At 42.1% G+C, this 19,634-nt stretch overlaps 1 protein-coding gene across 1 annotated transcript in view; it reads left to right on the top strand.

Annotated features, from left to right (window-relative positions):
* LOC146789726 (tetratricopeptide repeat protein 21B-like) overlaps positions 1-16,098 on the top strand; it is a 372,315-nt gene extending 356,217 nt beyond the window's left edge. Inside the window, exons 22-23 of the mRNA XM_085631186.1 lie at positions 14,346-14,413; positions 15,407-16,098. Of these exons, the coding sequence (XP_085487312.1) occupies positions 14,346-14,413; positions 15,407-15,484 (146 nt within the window). The 3' untranslated portion in view covers positions 15,485-16,098. The remainder of the gene's footprint in view (positions 1-14,345; positions 14,414-15,406) is intronic.
* The last annotated feature ends 3,536 nt before the right edge of the window (positions 16,099-19,634 follow it).

Here is a 19,634-nt window from a genome sequence, read left to right on the forward strand (position 1 = left end):
AACAGTAGTGAGAGATGTCACTCATCGGCTGGGGTGGCCATCTGGGAGAGTTGAAGATCAGAAGGTTCTGGTCTCCAGTGGAGTCCGAGCTCCTCACCCTTTGGCCTAAATGTTTAGGGGTGATGCCTACTCCCAAAACTCAAATAAAAAGTCTCGGGGTGTGGCTGGACGACAGCCTGAACTTTAAGGAACAGGTGCGCAGGGTGGCAGGCACCTGCTATGGCATTCTAAAAATGATTAGGAAGGTTCTTCCACTTTTGCCATTCTCTGCCAGGAAGCTTTTGGTGCAAGCCTTGATCTTCTCGAGGCTTGATTCTTTCCGAAGGTTGTCACTCCCTTCCGTGTAGGCCAGAGCAGTACCCTGCCTACATTCTTTGCTCTGCCTCATCCCTCCAAAGAGGAGAAGAGACTCCGTCTGGACCCAAAAAGAGAGTAGTTGTCCTATCTTTTTATTCATTTTTTAGTTAAAGATATTTTTGTCATTTTAATGAATAAAAAAACAATACAGAAGGAAACAATAAGGGAGAAGAAAAGGTTAAATAAAATAATTAATTTCAAGATATGTACATCCATGTGATGCTTGCGTTTGTTATTGACAGAATTCTTAGAACACCATTAACTATAAACCATACTCAGATTGTAGTGTAGGGATAGAGCTTTGATGTATAGGAGAGGTATGTAGCTGTAGGAAATATGATGAGTCTTGGGAAATGCAAGCAGAAATATATGCATATTGTACAAATCTGTACGATTGTGTTCAGTACTATATCTTAGGGGGAAGGGGTGAGAGGATACAGAAGGGGGGAGAGGTGGAGTCATGTGAGTCAGTAGGAGAGGAGTTAAAACCTAAGTTGTGGTGTTTCAGGGAGAACCTGTGGCCAGGGGGTGAGATGCAGATTTCCCTTTAGGGGTGGGGGAGTGTTGTGAATAAAGAGATCAAGCGTTTCCTAAATACATTGGGAGATTACAGGCCAGCCTTTACTAGATTGGGTTATATGTGTGCTTCTTAGATGGGTAACTCGGGCCCACCAGATATGATAAGATACGTTGTTACTAGATTTCCAATCAATCAGTATTACTTTGATACCAATGGTGAGTAAAAGATCAAGGAGGGGAAGATCTATGTCAGAGAGATCAATTGGGGTATTGGCCAGATGAGGTCCTAGTAATGGGAAGGATAAGGAAATGGGGCATTTTGCTGAACCTGCTGAACTTACCTGACGCTCTGCTCAACTCCTGGCATCTCTCCTGGGACGGTGACGCTGGGGTCTCCCCCGCCGCCATTACCTTCGCTGGCCGCTGTGGGGGGGGGGGACTACAGCCCCCAGAGTCCTTGGCGGCACTTCCTGGTCCCGCCTACCAGCGCGCCCGGAGGCGCTTAAATTTGAGAGGCTCCCTCGGTGGAGCGGGGGCATTTTGCTGAACCTGCTGAACTTACCTGACGCTCTGCTCAACTCCTGGCATCTCTCCTGGGACGGTGACGCTGTGGTCTCCCCCGCCGCCATTACCTTCACTGGCCGCTGTGGGGGGGGACTACAGCCCCCAGAGTCCTTGGCGGCACTTCCTGGTCCCGCCTACCAGCGCGCCCGGAGGCGCTTAAATTTGAGAGGCTCCCTCGGTGGAGCGGGGGCATTTTGCTGAACCTGCTGAACTTACCTGACGCTCTGCTCAACTCCTGGCATCTCTCCTGGGACGGTGACGCTGTGGTCTCCCCCGCCGCCATTACCTTCGCTGGCCGCTGTTGGGGGGGACTACAGCCCCCAGAGTCCTTGGCGGCACTTCCTGGTCCCGCCTACCAGCGCGCCCGGAGGCGCTAAAATTTGAGAGGCTCCCTCCGCGTCGCGGGACGCGCGCGGACGGCGCCGGGCTAAGCCCGGGCAAAGGGCGGGCCGTCTGTGGCCGTCCGTGGCTGGGCTGGGGCCCCCCTCTAAGCGGCGAGCGCCGGTAAGTGGTCATCTAGCACACAATGAGTAAATGCGTGAGTTCCATACCTATCACCGCCCCCACTGCCCCCGCATTTGGAAGCTTCAGCACGCTCACCTCCTCATTTGAGAACATGTTGGAGGACGCTGTAAATAGGGTCAATAAAGAAATCGAAAACACTGAGAGAAGACTGTCCATGGGCTATATACCCTCACAGCAGCCACCGTCAGAGGGCCCACGTGAAAACGGGACTGTGACCCTATTTCCATTGTTCCCTACTGTAATAATCAATAAGCCAGCACACCTTGAAACCACTCTTGAGGCTCTTACGTCCACCGATGCTGTAATTACCATCCCTGACTCCCAGCAAAGCCCTGATGCTGCAAGTAACAAAAACTCTGTTATAACACCAGAAAAGACTGTGGGGGAGAAAAGGAAGAGGGGTCCTGGTAAATCTACTAGAAGCAAGAGGAAACAGCCCCCTTGTAACAAACTTCAACCAACGCCAATGAGTATGTGGTCACGAGGTGCTGACGACCCTGGTAGGGCACCTATTGACTGTATTGTGCATCCAGCAATCAGCACTCCTGACCCCACAATAGCGGAAATGGCTCGTATTTCCTCCCCCACACAAACAGAGCCTGCACCAAGGGATGGTTTACACGGAAGCCCGAATGGAAACCTAATCGATACTATAGTGGACTCCACTTTCAATCGACTGAAGGATCTAATGGTAAACCAGTTTAATGTCATCTTCAAAAGACTTGATAGACTGGAAAGCATTATAAAAAACGAGGAAAAAAAGAGAAAAGGGTCCATGACTATAGAAAATATTAGAGGCGAAAAGCTATTAAAAGATCTGGATGCCCTCCATAAAAGAATTACAGAGGGTATTAGTAATAGTGTTCCGTTTGGACCAACTAGCGCGTGTAAAGAATGCATTGGGGGGGTTAATTCTAATCCATCACCAACCAACCCCATACACAGTTTTGTGCCTAGTACACTGCCACCACAAAAGGCACACACTATTAATAATATTTCTGGTAACTTGGTAACCCCCCCCCCCGTAGCACCAACTGTAACATCTACGTTAGGTCCTGCAAAACAAGCCTCTGAGACAACCAATAGATCCATCGCAACTCCTCAGGTTAATAAATGCATGGAAGCCATTCTTCAGTTGCCCCCAGAAGCCTGTCCTTACGTAATAACACTAGTTGGCGTACCCCCCTTAGACACAATCAGACAGAGTCCTGGGATGAGCTCAAAAACAAATGTATGGACTGGCTATGTAAACATAAGGGTGTTGGGTGGGAAATCGCAAACGACATTCTAATGGTCCGCAGGGTGGCCTGGGTGGGACCTTCTACCAAACACATTATGGGCGACTGCATAGTCGTATCCTTAAGGTTTCCCTCACTGGCAAAATGGCTGCTGAATGCCCCATTCGATCCGTTCACTAGTCCTACAAATATTATCCTCGTACCATTGGGCTTCTTTTATAGACCTCGAGCAAGGTCATACAATAACATCACCCTGGCACCCCAGCTATGCAATAGGTTTAGTACCTTATTTGATCTGGAGAACCAGGATTGACCAATGTATAGTTCCACCGCTATCGAAACATCACAATCGAGCCCCCCATACGACAATTCTGACATAATTGAATGTAGCCCTATTGATAACCTCCAGGGATCACGGCAGGTAGAATTAGCATTAGTCAATCTGCCCGTGACTACTGCTTTAAAACCCCATGAACAAAACCTGAATATACTTAGTTGGAACATCGCAGGCCTAAAAGCTAAACTGGCCTCAAATGAATGGATTCATATGGTCAGTCGCTTTGATATTTTGATGTTCCAAGAAACCTGGTGCACTAGCGGTCTATTACTTGAGGGATTTGCATGCCACAATAAAATCGCACCCACCCCTGATTTTGGTAGACCAAGCGGGGGTTTATCCATTTGGATAAAAAGTATTGAAGGCAATAGCATTAAACCCATAGAGACTAATAACGACAATGTCCAGGCTTTGATTTATACGCACGGAATCACGGTTTGTCTAATAAACTTCTATAATAACCATTTTACATCATTGCCCAACAAAAATTTTATTAGGCTATTTGAATTCATTGATAATTTAGTGCACAAAGAAAAATATGGAAAACTAGACGGTATTTGTCTGGGGGGAGACTTTAACGCCCACTTCTATAATAGCATAGATACATCTGCTATGAGTAATGCTGGGAAAATTCCCTGTAGCAGAGGCGATGAACTGCATAATTATTTATCCAGCCACGACCTAGTTGATGTAATGGTAAAAGTCGGTCATGACCCAGACAACCCCCCACTGCCTACTTATATAGGCCGTGGCTGTTCATCTACTATTGATTATATTTTCATTTCAGCTTCTCTCGAAAAATTTTTAGTGAAGGCCGAAGTTCTAGGTACTAGTTACAGCGATCATAACCCAACTCTCACTACTATTAGATTTCTAAATAAATTTAGGAAACGTAAAGAAATAGGGGCAAAAGATTTGACAGCATCCACTGACAAGCTGAAAGTGATATGGAGAGGGATAGATAACAATGCTTTATTGGCTCGTATCATAAAATCTCACCGTCCACTTATAGAGACGTGTCTGTCTAGCACTTGCCCAGGAATCGATATTATCCAGGCTTTTACTATGTTGTGCGCCCGAATAAAACTAGAAATCTCGAAATCAGTCACGACCCAGGGCAAGAACCCTAGATGGTTTGATGGCACTTGTTCTAGGGCAAATAGGGCCCTACGTGACGCATTAAAAGCTGAACCTAGGGATACGGCATTAGTTAAGCTTTTGAGAGAGCGCTATAAGAATGCAACTAAAATACGCGCAGAGGCGGTGTTAAAAGAACGGTGGGATTCCCTTGCCTGCGCTGCAGCTCTCAAAGACGTAACGGGGTTTTGGAGAGAGGTGAAAGCTTTTAGATCCATAGGATCAAATATCACTCCCATAAGCTGTAATATACTGAGCAACGTATGGTAGGAGCATTTCTCAAAAATTTATTTAGCTGATACAGCAAGCATGGACAGTCTCCCCTCACCCTCCAATTTAACCATACTACTGTCTGAAGTCGAAGATGCCATACACGAAAGTGCAGGTAATAAAGCCCCAGGCCCAGATGGTTTGTCAATCGATCTCATTAAATCTGAACCCGATCTTTGGTCCCCTCTCTTATGTAATGTTGTTAATAATTTGACTAATACTCCCATCCCAGAAACTTGGTCCACAAGCATAATAGTACCCATTTTTAAGAAAGGGGATAGATCCAACCCTTGCTGTTATCGCCCAATATCCTTGATAGATAACACCCTGAAGATCTTGGGCCGGGTTGTTTTTAATAAAATCAGGAATTGGGCAGAAGAGGAACAAATTTTAAACTGATGCCAATTGGGCTTCAGGAGCCACGTTGGTACTGTCAAACAGTGTTTAAATCTAAATCTTATAGTGGGGAAATATACAGTAGCAAAAAAAGTACCCTTATATTTGGGTTTTATGGACTTAACTTCAGCGTTCGATTTTGTCAACCGTTCACGCCTATGGGAGATTCTTTTAAATTATGGGTTGGATGATGCACTTGTACACTTTTTGGCATATTTGCACAGAGACCTGAAAGCACGAGTAAGGATTAACAATGAAGGGGAGGTCTCCAGGGATATTTTAATTGGCAGAGGGGTCAGACAAGGGTGTGTCTTGGCCCCCCTGCTTTTTATCCTTTATATCAATGAATTGAACAATTCCCTGATCGAATTAACCAGTGACGTACCAAAAATCAACGGTCAACTGTACCCTTCACTTTTATACGCAGACGATGCGGTCCTTATGGGTCGCACACCTAAAACATTACGTATTTTAATCTCTGGTTTTGTATCTTTTATGGGAGAGTTGGGATTACGCACCAATTTTAATAAATCTTTTCTCATGTCATGTGGACCCAAAAAATATTGTATAAAGAACATAAGGATCGGAACTGATCTCTTAAAAAGCACGAGCACTTTTCCTTATCTAGGCCTAGTTTTCTCTGACACGGGCTCATGGAAATCGCATGTAGCTAGAGGCAGAAACAAACTAGGTATGGCAATTAATTCCATAATCAGCCTGCGACAACCTAAAAAGGCAGATGTAGTGACCCCATTACTGCAGATCTACAGAACTCAGTGTCTGCCTACAGCGACCTACGGCTCTGAAGTTTGGGGGTTCGTGGACTGCAGCGGGATACAAATGGAAGAAAACAGATTTTGCAGAAGGTTACTTAGGGCACAAATTTCATCACCCACCTTCCTATGCCACAAAGAATTGAATCTACATTATGTAGAAGACTTTATTAAATCTCGTCCCGCCTTATTCTGGCTAAAGATATGGCGCAACCCTGCAGCCATTTTAACCCAACAAATTATAACAGACTGCCAGAGATGCGATAGGGGTAAATTCATACCCTCGCTCAATGCTGTACATAAAAGCTTAGCCAGTATACACCTAGAACATACTTTTTTTCTTCCCTCTGCTGCTGAGAATATAATCTTAAAATCAGCAAGGGATGCATTATATGATCTATATCGTATTGACAGACTAAAGGCTCAGTGCAGTAAGCCATTCATTATTAGATATATGTCCATCCCGAGGACAGTAGGTTCCAACCATTCACAACCACAGGAGTACCTAAGAAAAAACATTGGGAGATGGAACAGGTGTCTGCTCTTCCGTCTTAGGGACAATAGCGTAAAATTTCTGCTCTGCTTCCCGATTGGTTTTAATAAAAATCTGGAGGAGACGGTTTGCCCATGCGGTGATGGCTGTAAACAAACCTTACCACATTTTTTGTTCTCCTGTAGATTTTATGTAAGGTACACTAAACAATATCTAATCCCCCATTTTAAGGCAAATGGGACGACCAGTCACAATTCTGCATATGAAGAAATATTGCAACTGGGTAGCGAGAATATGATTTATCGTGTTAGCTCTTTTTTACTAGCAGCCGTTAAATCTCGAGCTTCTATGCTCACCCCCTGAAAAAAAGCCATAATCTGCAAAACTCGTTTGATCATGGATAGCCAAGACATGTCTATTTTGTTTAAAGCTGGTTGCCACAAATTGCTTATCTGCATTATGATTATGTCTAGATGTCTGCCAACTCTCTGTATAGCAATGTCGAGGTCACTCTCATGGTCTACTTAAGACACATTACTGACCATTTACAATTTATTAATATTTGCACATACAGGGCTTTTCTAGTACCGAACAGTTTGTAACTTATGACCAACTTGTTATTTACACAGTCTGATGTTTACAAATTGCTTATTTTGCACAGTGCTCTAAAGTTTACATTTTTGTGTTTTTCCACATGTAAGATTGTTGACCACTGTATGAACAATCGGTCAAACCCACTCTTATTTTAAATTGTACTTTTAAGCTATATATAGGCCTATGATATGGATTTTACAAATTTAACACATGCTTATTTTAATCATTTTTCTTGTTCAAGAGAATATTGTATGCTATAGGTATCAATAGTGATGTTGTACTTTTATGGATTATTACTTTATCCGAATAAAGATAAATTGAATTGAATTGGTCGATTTGAATTTTTTTTGTAGCTGTAGGGAAACATCTTCCCAGTAGGATTGCAGGAAAGGACAAGAGAAGAACATGTGTTACTCGTCGCCAGGGAATGAGTTGCATGCCCAGCAAGTGTTGGCATCCTTGAGTCCAGTACATGAAGTGTGCTGCAAAACATTTGGTCTGGGTTAGAGAAGGAATCAGTTTGTGCTGAAGTAGGTGTAAACCCACTTAAGCCCATTTCTGTGTTAAAGGTGGATGGCGTGGGGTTTTAGAGGTGGTAAGGATTTTGTAGAATTATGAAGCAGCATGATCACTTGATAGTATCAGTCGAAGTTTCTGTTGTATGGGTGAGCTATGAAAGGGACCAAGCTTACATATTTTGGCCTTAATATGAAGGAAGTCATGGAAGTCCATGTTTGAGAGATTGTATTTGTTGTAGGGAGTTAAAGGAGATCAGATCAGCTTTATCGTAGAGGTCTGGTTTCGTTGCAATCCCTTTAGTTGCCCAGATCGGTCCGATGGTAAGGGAGTTAGGAATATGTATTTTCTTATTGTGCCGTAGTGATATCAAGTTTGCTTTACAAATATTGGTTTCCAGTGTTGCATCTAAGGAAAGTGTGGTGTACACAGTGTCTTTCAAGATGGTACGGGACTGGGTATAAGGATGTTGTGACATAGTCAGCGTGGAAAGGGGTGGCAGATAGAAGACTCCATGTCGATCCATATAGGTTGTTTTTGTTACCGGGTCAGTTTCAAACCACTGTAAACCCTGGGATGCCAGGTAGGCAGTTTGGTAGGATATCCAATTAGGGAAATCTCAATCACCCACTTTTGTGGTTGTCCTCAGTTTTTTAAGACTAATTCTGGGTCTTCTATACTCCCACAGGAAGTGTGAAACAGCTTTGTCAATTTTAAGAAAAAAGTCTGGCGTAGAGTTGAGTCGGTAACATATTTAATAAGAAGTTAATCAAGGATGAAACCATAATTTTGATGGTTTTGTATCTACCCCACCAGGATATGCTCTTCGTTGACCACGTTAATAGTAGGTCTTTTATTTTATTCAGGGTTTTATTCTAATTGACGGAAATGGATTCGGCGAGGTCTTTACAAAACCATATCCCAATATATTTGATAGTAGATTTCACTGCCATTGAGGGATGGCAGTGGATATTCAGCTAAAGGATTTCAGTGCTGTCTCTATTCAGGGAGTAACCTGACGAGTTAGAAAAACGATCAATACACGATAGGATTGCAGTAATCGCGAGATCCGGAGATTCTGTAAATATCAAGATGTTGTCTGTATATGTAGCTGTTTTGTATCGGAGGTTGTTAAAGGAGACGCCTGGGATGTCTGGCAATTCATTTAGCATCAGGAGCAAAAGGTCAATGGTAAGTAAGAACAGTAGCAGGGTAGGTGGCATTCTTGACGGGTTCTCTGTTGTAGCATAAAGGGCTGGGACGGGGTTCCATTGATTCTATTATTGCTGAAGGGTTGGAGTATAGGGCCATAGTCATTGTGATGAATTCTTTTCTTCGACATTTTCGTGACATTTACCACAAACTTGGAATTAAGTTGAGAGTCGGATGAGAACGCGTGCACAGCACACTGAATGAATGCATGAATAAAGGATTAAGGAAGTTAAACCCTGCGAGACGAATTATGTGACGCGAATAATACGTTGCACTTGCAACACTACGAACTGAACTCTTGAGACATCTCCGTTTATCCGGTGGATATTCATTCCAGACTTTACTATATTGATGAGCCGGGACTATTCAATGAGACTGATGTCTTTATCGAAAGATATCCTTATACACCCTAGTCCTGATGAGGCCCAAAGCAAGTTGGGCTGAAACGCGTCGACTTTATGAATTGAAGAAGCCCTTGACAAATCAAAAGTGTTTATAAAATAATTTTAAAAAAGTACTAAGAAAATTGTTCTGAGAATCTTGTTTTTTCCTCATAGTACTGTGTAGTAGGGCTATCTGAGACAATGGAATGCTCTTATTAAAAAGTGAGAGCATCCATATTCACTAATAGGGGAATAGGGAATAGAGGATATATTCCTTGTTTTTTTGATTGAGTTTTTTAATTTAATTTTTTGGGGATTTAATTTCCTTTAGTTTGCTTAAAACAATGTTATATTCGCATGTATAGTTGAACATAATAAGTGTCTTTATTTCTTTGCATATAGATACATAAAAAGTTTTTTTCTAAAACTGCCTTCTGTCAATGATATTGATTGATATGATTAATCCAGAGAGTGAACCTTGTTTCGAAGGAATAATTGATGTTGTCCATCTATTTATTGTTTAGGATAGATTGGTTCCAACGCATTACTTGTATTTATGTATGCTTGTTTGCCCAGATGCGGTTGGATTAACAGGGCTAACCCGCTTTATACATTGTTGTGAATTCTTTTCTTAAAGCATGTCTCGAGAGAACAGCTTTGAGGTATGGCCAGGAGACCTTGTCGAAAACCTTCTCCACGTCCAGGGCTGTGGACGCCACTGGTGGGGAAAGCGGGTTGGAGGCTTTTTCAGTAATATGCAAGAAGAGATGGATGTTGTCACTAACTAGGCGTCCTTTGATAAAACCAGATTGAGTAGGGTGGACTAGTTTGAGAATCAGGGCGGTGAGACGGTTTGCAAGAATTTTTGCATAGATTTTAGCTTCCATATTGATGAGGAAAATAGGCTTAAAATCGTTGGGGTCAGATTGGTCCTTACCATCTTTGGGATCACCACTATGGTGGCTTTGGACGCGGGTCCTGATTCTGAGCCAGCAGTAGCACAGTGAGAGAGAGTCAATTCTAATGTGGTGATATTGGAGCGGGAGAATGGTTTTATAAAATGTGATCTAGAATCAGTCCGGTGCCTTACCAGATGGAATACTTTTTATCGCGTGAATGATCTCCTCACTTGTGATTGGACTGGCAAGCGAGATTCTATCAGAGTTGGAGATTTGCTTGATTTGTAAGGACTTCAGGAAGTTTGAGCAATCGTTAAAAGGCCTGTTTGTCGAAGGAGTGTATAAGTTGGTGTAGAAATGTTGACTTTTTGTATCATTTCAGTTGAAGTTTGTAGTGTCCATCTTTGATCTTTTGGATGAGATTAGAGTTACACTTAAACTACAGATAGGCCACCAGGGACTTGCCAGCCTTTTTAAGGTAGCACAACTTTTTGCCTTTTTGTGTATGGACCCAGTGATGCATGCGTTTACTGACTATGGATTTAAATTCACATTTAAGTTGTCTTAATGTAGCTGGGTCATTATTTTGCCGGTAACTCAGTTCTTTCGATTTAATTTTTGAGGACAGTAGGTCTAGGGATGATTTTATGTCTGTTTTCCCACGACACTCAACCTGTTATTTTACTTCTACAATAGCATGTCAGGGAGTCCCATAGAGGATAGAGTTATAATTTATCTGAACAAATTGGGATAGTTCATCGTGGAGTTCCTTCACCGCATATGAGTCCTCCAGGATCTCTAAATTCATACGCCAGGACTTTGATTTCGGGGAGGGGGAAGGAGCTGGAGTTGCAATGAGATGGCTGCATGATCCGAAATAAGGATCAGTTGTATAGAGGTAGAGGCGGCTTGTGGAAGGAGAGTGGAATCACTATGAGGTGGTTGATTCTGAAGAAAGTGTTATAAGGAGGTGAGAAAAAGGTAAATTCGCAGCCAGTGGGGTTGTGGAGTCTCCAGACATCAGCCAGTTTGTGAGCCGAACATAGGGCGTGAAGCGCTTTATGAGATGTAGGGATTCTGTATCTAAAAGAGAGGGTCCAATAGAAGGTTGAAATCGCCTCCAAGTATAATCCTTGCATCCGGGGAAAGAGCAAGTTTGGCAGAAAGGGCATCCCAGAATTTAGGGTTGTCTATGTTGGGGCCGTATACTTTCACTGCATAGATTTCTGTGGTGGGGTTTTGTAGTTGTGTAATTAACCATCTACCATTGTTATCTGGTTCCGATGAAATAATTGAGAGCTCTGAAATTTTGGAGATCAGTGTAAGAACTCAGTTTTTTGGGTGATAGCGGGCAAGCAAGCAATGTCTAATACCTAACACGTACGGAAGGAAAGTGCAGCTGTATGTGTAATTTTGGTCTCCTGCAAGAAAACAAAACTGCCTTTTATAGAGTGGCAGTATCATAAATCTTTCTGTGCTTTACCGGGTGGTTGAGTCCTTTGGCTTTAGGTGAAATCACTTTAAGCATAGTGGTGTTTGAGTCAGGGTGTCACGGGGAGAGCAATCGTTCTCCAACTGGGAAAAAAGTCTGAAAAGGCGAAGTGTAGAGTGTGGGGCAGTGGATGTCCGCTGCAGGATATAAGCAATAAGATATAACCAATAAGCGCAAAAAGGAGGGCACGAGCCCGCAACAACGCATGTGGAGCAACAAGGTGTAAACAGTATATAACCAGTAGGACCCTGACCGGCAATAAATGCTAGCGAGTAAAACACATGGCTTAATGCACGGTATTACAATCATTGTCAACATCAATAACCAGGATAATAATACATGAGCATATACATGCACATAAACAGTAACAAGTGTGTGGAGACCTTGTGAGGTGTTAAGGGACGTTATAATATGGACTTGCTGTATGCGAGCAGATGGATGTAGCTTGAAGTGTGATAAAGTGTCATGGATAAACACTGTAGCTGTAGTGGGGCATTGCATAGGTAATAGAACTTTATGATGGGAAACTTTGTGCCTAGCATATTATGAATGGGAAGGTGAGGGGGTCATGACCCAGGCGCTCAAATAGTTTGTGGGCAGGACAGCTGCTTACTAGACAGGGAACAATGAGCGAAGGTCCATTTTGAGAGGTCACACAAGGCTAGAATATATATGATACCTGATGTGTCATGTGTCTGGTTCCGTGCAAGACCGTATGACGGATCATTGGAAAACACATCAGGGGAATGTGGGACTTACCATGGAGTGCAGGACCTATGATTATAATAGTAGAACATGTCGTAGGAGGTGATGAGTGAAGCATGAGACAGGTCAAAGTCACATAGCCTGCATAGGCAGAGACCATGTGGAAGATAGTTACACACATCAGTGGTAATATGTCATGTTAGGAGAAGACATACTGGGGAGAAAAGTAGAGTGCGTGTATTGTGTATATGGCCATATGAACATGGTGCAGTGATGCAGGGTAGGTAGAGATTATGGTATATAGATCATGTGTGTATCATGTGTGGATCAATCATGGAAAATGAATAGTATGTGGGAGCATGTGGTATAAGGTTAAATCTGAAAAGCAAAACAATCAAAATGTTACAAGCAATATGAACACTAGAACAGTACTTGGTTTTATAAAGCATCGTGATAGATTGTAAAGGATATCGTTTAGGTGGGCTGACCAAATGTGGAGTGAGTGTAGATTTGTTTTTTATTGGTTTCAGCATAAACCCAAATGCAGACAACTCAAAAACGCGATTGTGGCATAGACAGGTAGTTCAATATATCCAATCACAACAGCACACAAATACATTTGTACTCAAAGGCATAAATCTGGTATATGAGGGGTATCATGTATACAATTATATCAACGGTAAGCGCAATATCCCCTGCGGTTACAGATCTTCACACCGCTGACCAATGCCTTGTTGGGGGGCTAACTTGTATGTAAGAACACAGGTAGTATAATCCAACCTCCACCCATAGGGCCCTCAGTCGACTGTTACTCCCTCCGGCGACAATACTTCCTCAGCAGTGATCTGTGAATCTGAGGTGTGGAGTGAGTATTGTCATCAACCAGGACCACTCAGAGTCTTCCATGTGAGACTCCATAGTGTTGTCTAAGAACACTCACAAATCACTGGGTTAAAGAACACATGGGTCTTTCATGGTAAACCATCTTAAATTTGGCTGGATCAATGAGAGTGTTGGATTGCTCTGTACAGCAGTGTTCATTTGAGGTCTAAAAACCCTTTTCTCCTGATAACTGTATCTCTGGCGTAGTCCTGGGAAATGTTGATCTTTGCGCCTTGGCAGAGAAGTGACCTGGTCTTCTTCATATGTGACAGGACAGATTCTGTATGCTCGTAGCACAAAGGTTGGAAAATCAGTGTCCCTGGGGTGGACATGTTCTTAGATTTGAAAGAGGGCACTCTATGGGCGTGTTTAGGATCGACGGGATCATCCTGTCGCCTACTATAACATTGGATTAGTAGTTATACTCTTCCAACTTGACCTACCTAGTATTGAAAGAAGTTTCTCACTCACAGATGATTTTCTTCCAGTCGTTTGAGCAGGGCATGGTTAATTTTCCATTGTTGACAGTTTTCCAGGATCTCCTGTATGGCCTTCAATAGTGGTCTCAAGGAGTCATTTAATTTCCTCCAGCCATCAGCCGATGGTCACTACTGAGCCCTCGGAGTATGATTTGAGTACAGCCATGGGACTTTCCAAGATTGCAACTTATAATCCTTTTTTAAAATCCCTCATACATATCAACATGCTGGAGTTAAGGTAGTTTTTCTAGCTCCACAATATTTCTTTCCTTCCTTTTCAGTGTTGATCAACACAAGCAACAACCACATTCTTTATCAACAAGGGGAGCACTCGGCCATGTCATCCGTGCAGCCTTACAATAAAACTGTGGTTTTTCATAGAGCATCTGCCTGATAGCCATTCTTGTGAGCTCTTGCAACTTTTGCACTCAAGCTTACTCTCTAAGTAGACTTGTGTAGTTTTGTTACAATGATTACACTCGAACGAGAAACATGTTAACGTTGGATTGTGTTCAGGTGGGTTGGTAAATATTATATATTTTATTTTTACTCTTGTTCCACCTTAATTTTCTAGGTTTTAAACTGGCATTCAATTATTTGAAGGGGAAGAAATATCTGAATGCAATAGACGTTTGTCACAAGGTAAGTCTTGCTTTTTATTTCCCGAGTTAAAGGCCTGAGCCACAGGCAGGGGTCTATAAACCGAGTGCAGACCTTTAAATATTGATAAAGCTTCAGGCATGAGGGGTACATGGCTATTAAAACATTTCATCTACTGTTATGAATTAAATAGGGAGAGACAGAATGACAAACATTGAAATGTTGGAGAAGACGTATGTTACCAATTAGAACAATGGAATGTTGAGTGCTCCATTGAAGATAACGGAGCAACAGCGGCCTATAGGAACTGGTATATTCCTGCCTCACAACATTTCAAAGCTCTAATAGACCGCCTCTGCCTTTTTCTTTCCCTGCCTCTCCAAAATACATGGAGTGGGCAGATGAAAGCAAAAGGCAGAGGCTGTGCTGCAGGGCACACCGGAGCCTTTCCCCTCCCTAGCTCAGAGTCACTTGAGCATCAGAAGGAGGTTGGGGAAATGCTGCTCAGCTCCTGTGTCTCCTTTGCTTGTCTGAAATGCAAAAAGCACTTCAGCCAAGCTGGGGAGCACCAGGGGCTGATTTCAGCCCCTTTTTAAGTACTCTTACTGTGAATGTTCAAAAGCTAACAGCACAGGCCCTGCGCGTGGCTGTTAGCTGTAGAACATTCACAGCGACAGCTGAGAACAAAAGCCTCATGGAGCCCGAGAGGATTTTGACCCCTTCAGGCTCCATGAGGCCTTTGTTTTACTAATTAGAACATTCTGTCCTGATGGAGCAGAATGCTCTGATAGCTTTATAGCCTGCCGTAGCTGAGATATCCTGTCCATCAAAAGCCCGCTCCCTTGTTAAAGGCCCTTGCGTTCAGTTTGGGTCTTTAATGGCTGGGATTGCCCACGGTCAGGCTATAAAGATTAATTATTGGCTCCATGCCTCTCCACTATCTTCAGTGTTGCTCCCCTGATTCCAGTGCTCTACTGGTTTGTCTATTATGTTTGGAAATGCACTCACCTTACAGACTGTTGTTCTTGCTTTCAGGTTCTTAAAACTCATCCCAGTTACCCGAGGATCCGAGAAGAAATTCTGGAAAAGGCTCAAGCAGCTCTTAAACCTTAAGAATAAAAGTATCCAATTTGCTTAAAGTTGCCAGTTGAATGAGATTTTTGGTTTCATAATGTCTATTCAGTTTTCAATGGTGACAAAAACTATGGGTAATACTCCAAAGATGTTTGCATCTTGTGGCCCTTGAATTAGCCAATATGCTAAAAGTTACAATTCTCTGTTCACCCCACCAATTTTACATATCTGCTCAAATCTTTCCCATTGTGAAGACTCCCTCCACCTATTTGGTCTGTGGTTGTTTAATTGATACATTGAAAGCATAATAAAATTGCCAAAGATATAATAAAGGTTTCATCTAATATTACTATGAAAAAATTATATTGTAGTGCCAAAATGCTGAAATATTCACAATATAATTTTAGACCCATTGGACAGACCTTTTTTTTTTATCAAAGGGAACTATTTAATGAAGAATATAAATGGTCAAAGCACATCTGAACATCATATTAGAAAATGAACTATTCGTCTATGCCGGAAGAGTTATTCTGTAGCAATCTTATAACTATCTGGATAGTGTTCATAGTGCTATTTATGAATTCTAATGCCTTTCATATATTGTACAAAGTTATATTTTTATATTGTTATAATAAATATATCTATAATTTGAATCAATTATGTTTGTGTAATTCATGCAACCGATGTCACATATAAAAATACATTTTCAAGGCACGATTTATGATATTATTTGAATTAAGTGTTGGAGAGTCATTTACAATCCCTGTTTCTTTGCGATAGAATCACCTATCCCATTTTGATCAATTTCCAGTGACCCAGTGAGAATCTATTTGACTCTGCTGATCAAATAATTATTAAGAAGCCTCATGCACTAACATACTTCTCCATGTGGGAGTAAGATTATAGGTAAGAAATAGGTTAGTATTATTGACAAAATCTAGCTTATAAAATTTGATGCGGAGACTAATGCCTGCCATTTATTCTGAATTTTTCAGTCATTAAGGAAAATAATTCCTTGGGGCTGTGTACAAGCAGGAACAAGGATGGGTGATGCATGATGTTATCCAGTTAGACATGGTGGCCTTAGGACATACTGTGCCAGCACTATTACCCTCAAGGTTCACAAAAAGCAGGTCTGGCAAACACATATGCCTGGTTTAATCTAGATAAGTCTAGTTATGCTTAGACTCCCCAGCAAAGAGGCTTGTGCGGTGGGAAGAAAGTGGGAATAACCAAATTCCAATCTAGGTCACAATCTGACAACATTTTAGAGAAGAAGGAAGGATGAACTTGAAGAATGACACTGTAAAACATTGTAAAGGGCTCTAAGACACAAAGGGCTTTAAGCTCTCTTATGCACCTCACTGATTTTACGGGCACTAAAAGGCTGCCTTCCATTAAAGTAGTCTTAAGTTGCATAATGCCATTGATTTGAAAGCGTTGTGCATCATCCTGGTGAGTAGCAAATCATGGTCCATAGAGTTGACAGGACATAGTACCAGAGGATTTAAATGCATCTGATGCCTCTTAATGCTCTCATTGGCTGTGAAGGACTCACTAGCCCTAGTCCAGAGCCCCTATAAGAGCAAAGTAGATTTTGCAGGTGTCCACCTGCACCCCTAGCTCATTGAGGTGCAGTGTAATAGAAATTGGATCATCGATGGAATGTAAGAGCTGAACAATGTTCATCTAGTATTGGATCTTTCATAGATTCACATGCTTGATCATTCCCCTTCGTTGAGGTGGGAGTCCCAAGGTACTATAGTAAAGCAGTATCTAATATTATACGAGGCTATAATGGTAATGCAAAGACATTTTAATAGCCTATCTTTGTTCTTTTAAAAAAAAATGGACCAAACTTGAACTATAACCAATCAGGTGACAGCACTCTCTTAGAACACGTCCAACAGAGGCTGGATCCCTCAGATTTTTTACTGCACGTCGTATGCAGGGAGTCTCCTGAGCTCTGCTCAGCTATACCAACTCATATTTCTTACATTTCATCTTTATTATTACCACAGAAGCAGTTTAAAAAAAAAAAGGGGGGGGGGCACTCTAGACCCTGTGACTGTGGTTGAGTTAATTGTTTTTCTTTCAGATACTCCACTTATGGATTTATTTATTGTATCCACCCTTGTAAGGTAAGAGAGAAGGATATTCCTATGGTGTCTAACAGAATACATGTCAAATGAGGACAGCAAAGGAGTATGGTACTCCAGATGCGCTTTAAGGTCCTTCTTAGACTCTTTTCGGGTCACAGAAGGATAGTTCACAGGAGAAATGCAAATACCTCTCCTCATGAACTTCGCTGTCGGTGCCTACAGCTCTGGTTGTTTTCCTGGAGTTCACTCTACCTAAATGCATCTCAATCCATTTGACAGCAAGGCATACATTTTTACTGCCTCATAGATGCCAATGATGTCTACATATGCGTCGACTATGACTTCAAGGACGCCTTGACGTCGTCCGCTCCACCTAACTATGGTGTTGATGGCGGCTTCATCAACGTGTTTCTGTGGATGACACCCCATTGCATGCAAGCATGGGTCCACCGAACTATCCGATAACCAGCAACAATCCAGTCTAGTGGTAAACTTATCAGGAAATACCCTATCAAGGACACAACTAACGGTCCTAGAAAAAGGATTAGGTTTTGTACCTACACCAACTCTAGATAAGTTCCTACTCAGCTGTGAGCTTAATGAGTTCATAAGAAAAATAAAGCTACAGGTATTTTTTGGAAACAAAACAACTATGGATAATCAAAGAGGAGACACTAGCTTATATCCTAAATCCACTTTAACACCGCCACAAGTCACGCTACCGGTAGAACTATTTGCCTTTGAGAAGGCGGTTCTAAAAGAAGTGAGAGAAATTGATTCAAGAAGCTAAAAACATTCCATAACACCACAAAGAAAGAACAAGAAGCCATCAAGGAACTGGCCAACAACTGTGATAGTACAATAAAACCAGCAGATAAAGGCGGAGGTATCGTCCTACAAAGCACTGAGGGATACTGAAAAGAATGCCACAGACTCCTATCAGATGAAAGAAATTACAAGTGCTTCAAAGAAGACCCCACAGAACGATTACGAATTGGGATTACCAGCATGATTGAAGAAGCACTAACACACGATTGGGTCACTAAGAAAGAAGGTGAACTTATGATCACTACCCAAACAATCGTGCCCTATTTCTACACTATCTAGATGCATTTCTCCATCCTCTGATACAAAAAAAACACGTATCTGAAGGATACAAAAGCAGTACTTTGCCTACTTAAGGACCTTAACTTTAACCCTACACAGAACGACCTCATTGGTTTGGATGTGCCTTTACACAAACTTATCACACAAAGAAACCTTGGACATCCAAGAAGAGACCTTATATGGAGCAGAATGGCCCTACCGCACACCACATCATCTAGTCCTTGACTGTTGCAAATGGGCACTGACTGAGAATTTTTTCAGTTTTGAGGACATCCTGTTCCAACAACAGCATGGGACCAGCATGGGGAGTACCTTTGCTCCAAGTGTGGCAGGATTGTATGTGCATCACTTAGAAGAACAAAAGATTTTGTCAGACAACAACCCACACAGATAAAAAATACTGGAATGGAAGAGGTACATTGACGATGTGCTTATGATATGGAAAGGTGACCAATCTGAAGCTAATGTTTTCCTGGAATGGCTCAATCAACAGGACCCTTTTCTAAAATTCACCGACACCATGAGCAGAACAGAATTGGTGTTCCTAGGCCTCAACATCTACGCAGCAGAATGAGTTCTCAAGACGATTCACTTTAAACCCACAGCCAAGAACTATCTACTACTTTGACAGTTTTCATCCTCCACACCTGAATGAAAACCTTCCATTCGCCCAGTTTCTCCGGCTCAGAAGGAACTGTTCAGAAATAAAGGATTATGAAACAAAGGCAAAAGACCTATCGGAAAAACTCTGGAGGAGAAAATACCCTGCTAAGACCATTAGCAAAGCTAAGAAAAGAGCAGCCAACAATCACAGGGATGCACTCCTCGAGACATATGAAAAAGAGGATAGAGGAAAGAACAAAAGACCAATTTGTATTACTACATTTAATATAACATCAGACAAAGTCTCTAAAATAGTAAAAAATTACTGGTGCATCCTCAACAGCGGAAAATTGGACATTCCACTACCCATGTTCTGA

Source organism: Triturus cristatus, chromosome 10 (assembly GCF_964204655.1).
Source record: "Triturus cristatus chromosome 10, aTriCri1.1, whole genome shotgun sequence".
Taxonomy (NCBI): Eukaryota; Metazoa; Chordata; class Amphibia; order Caudata; family Salamandridae; genus Triturus; species Triturus cristatus.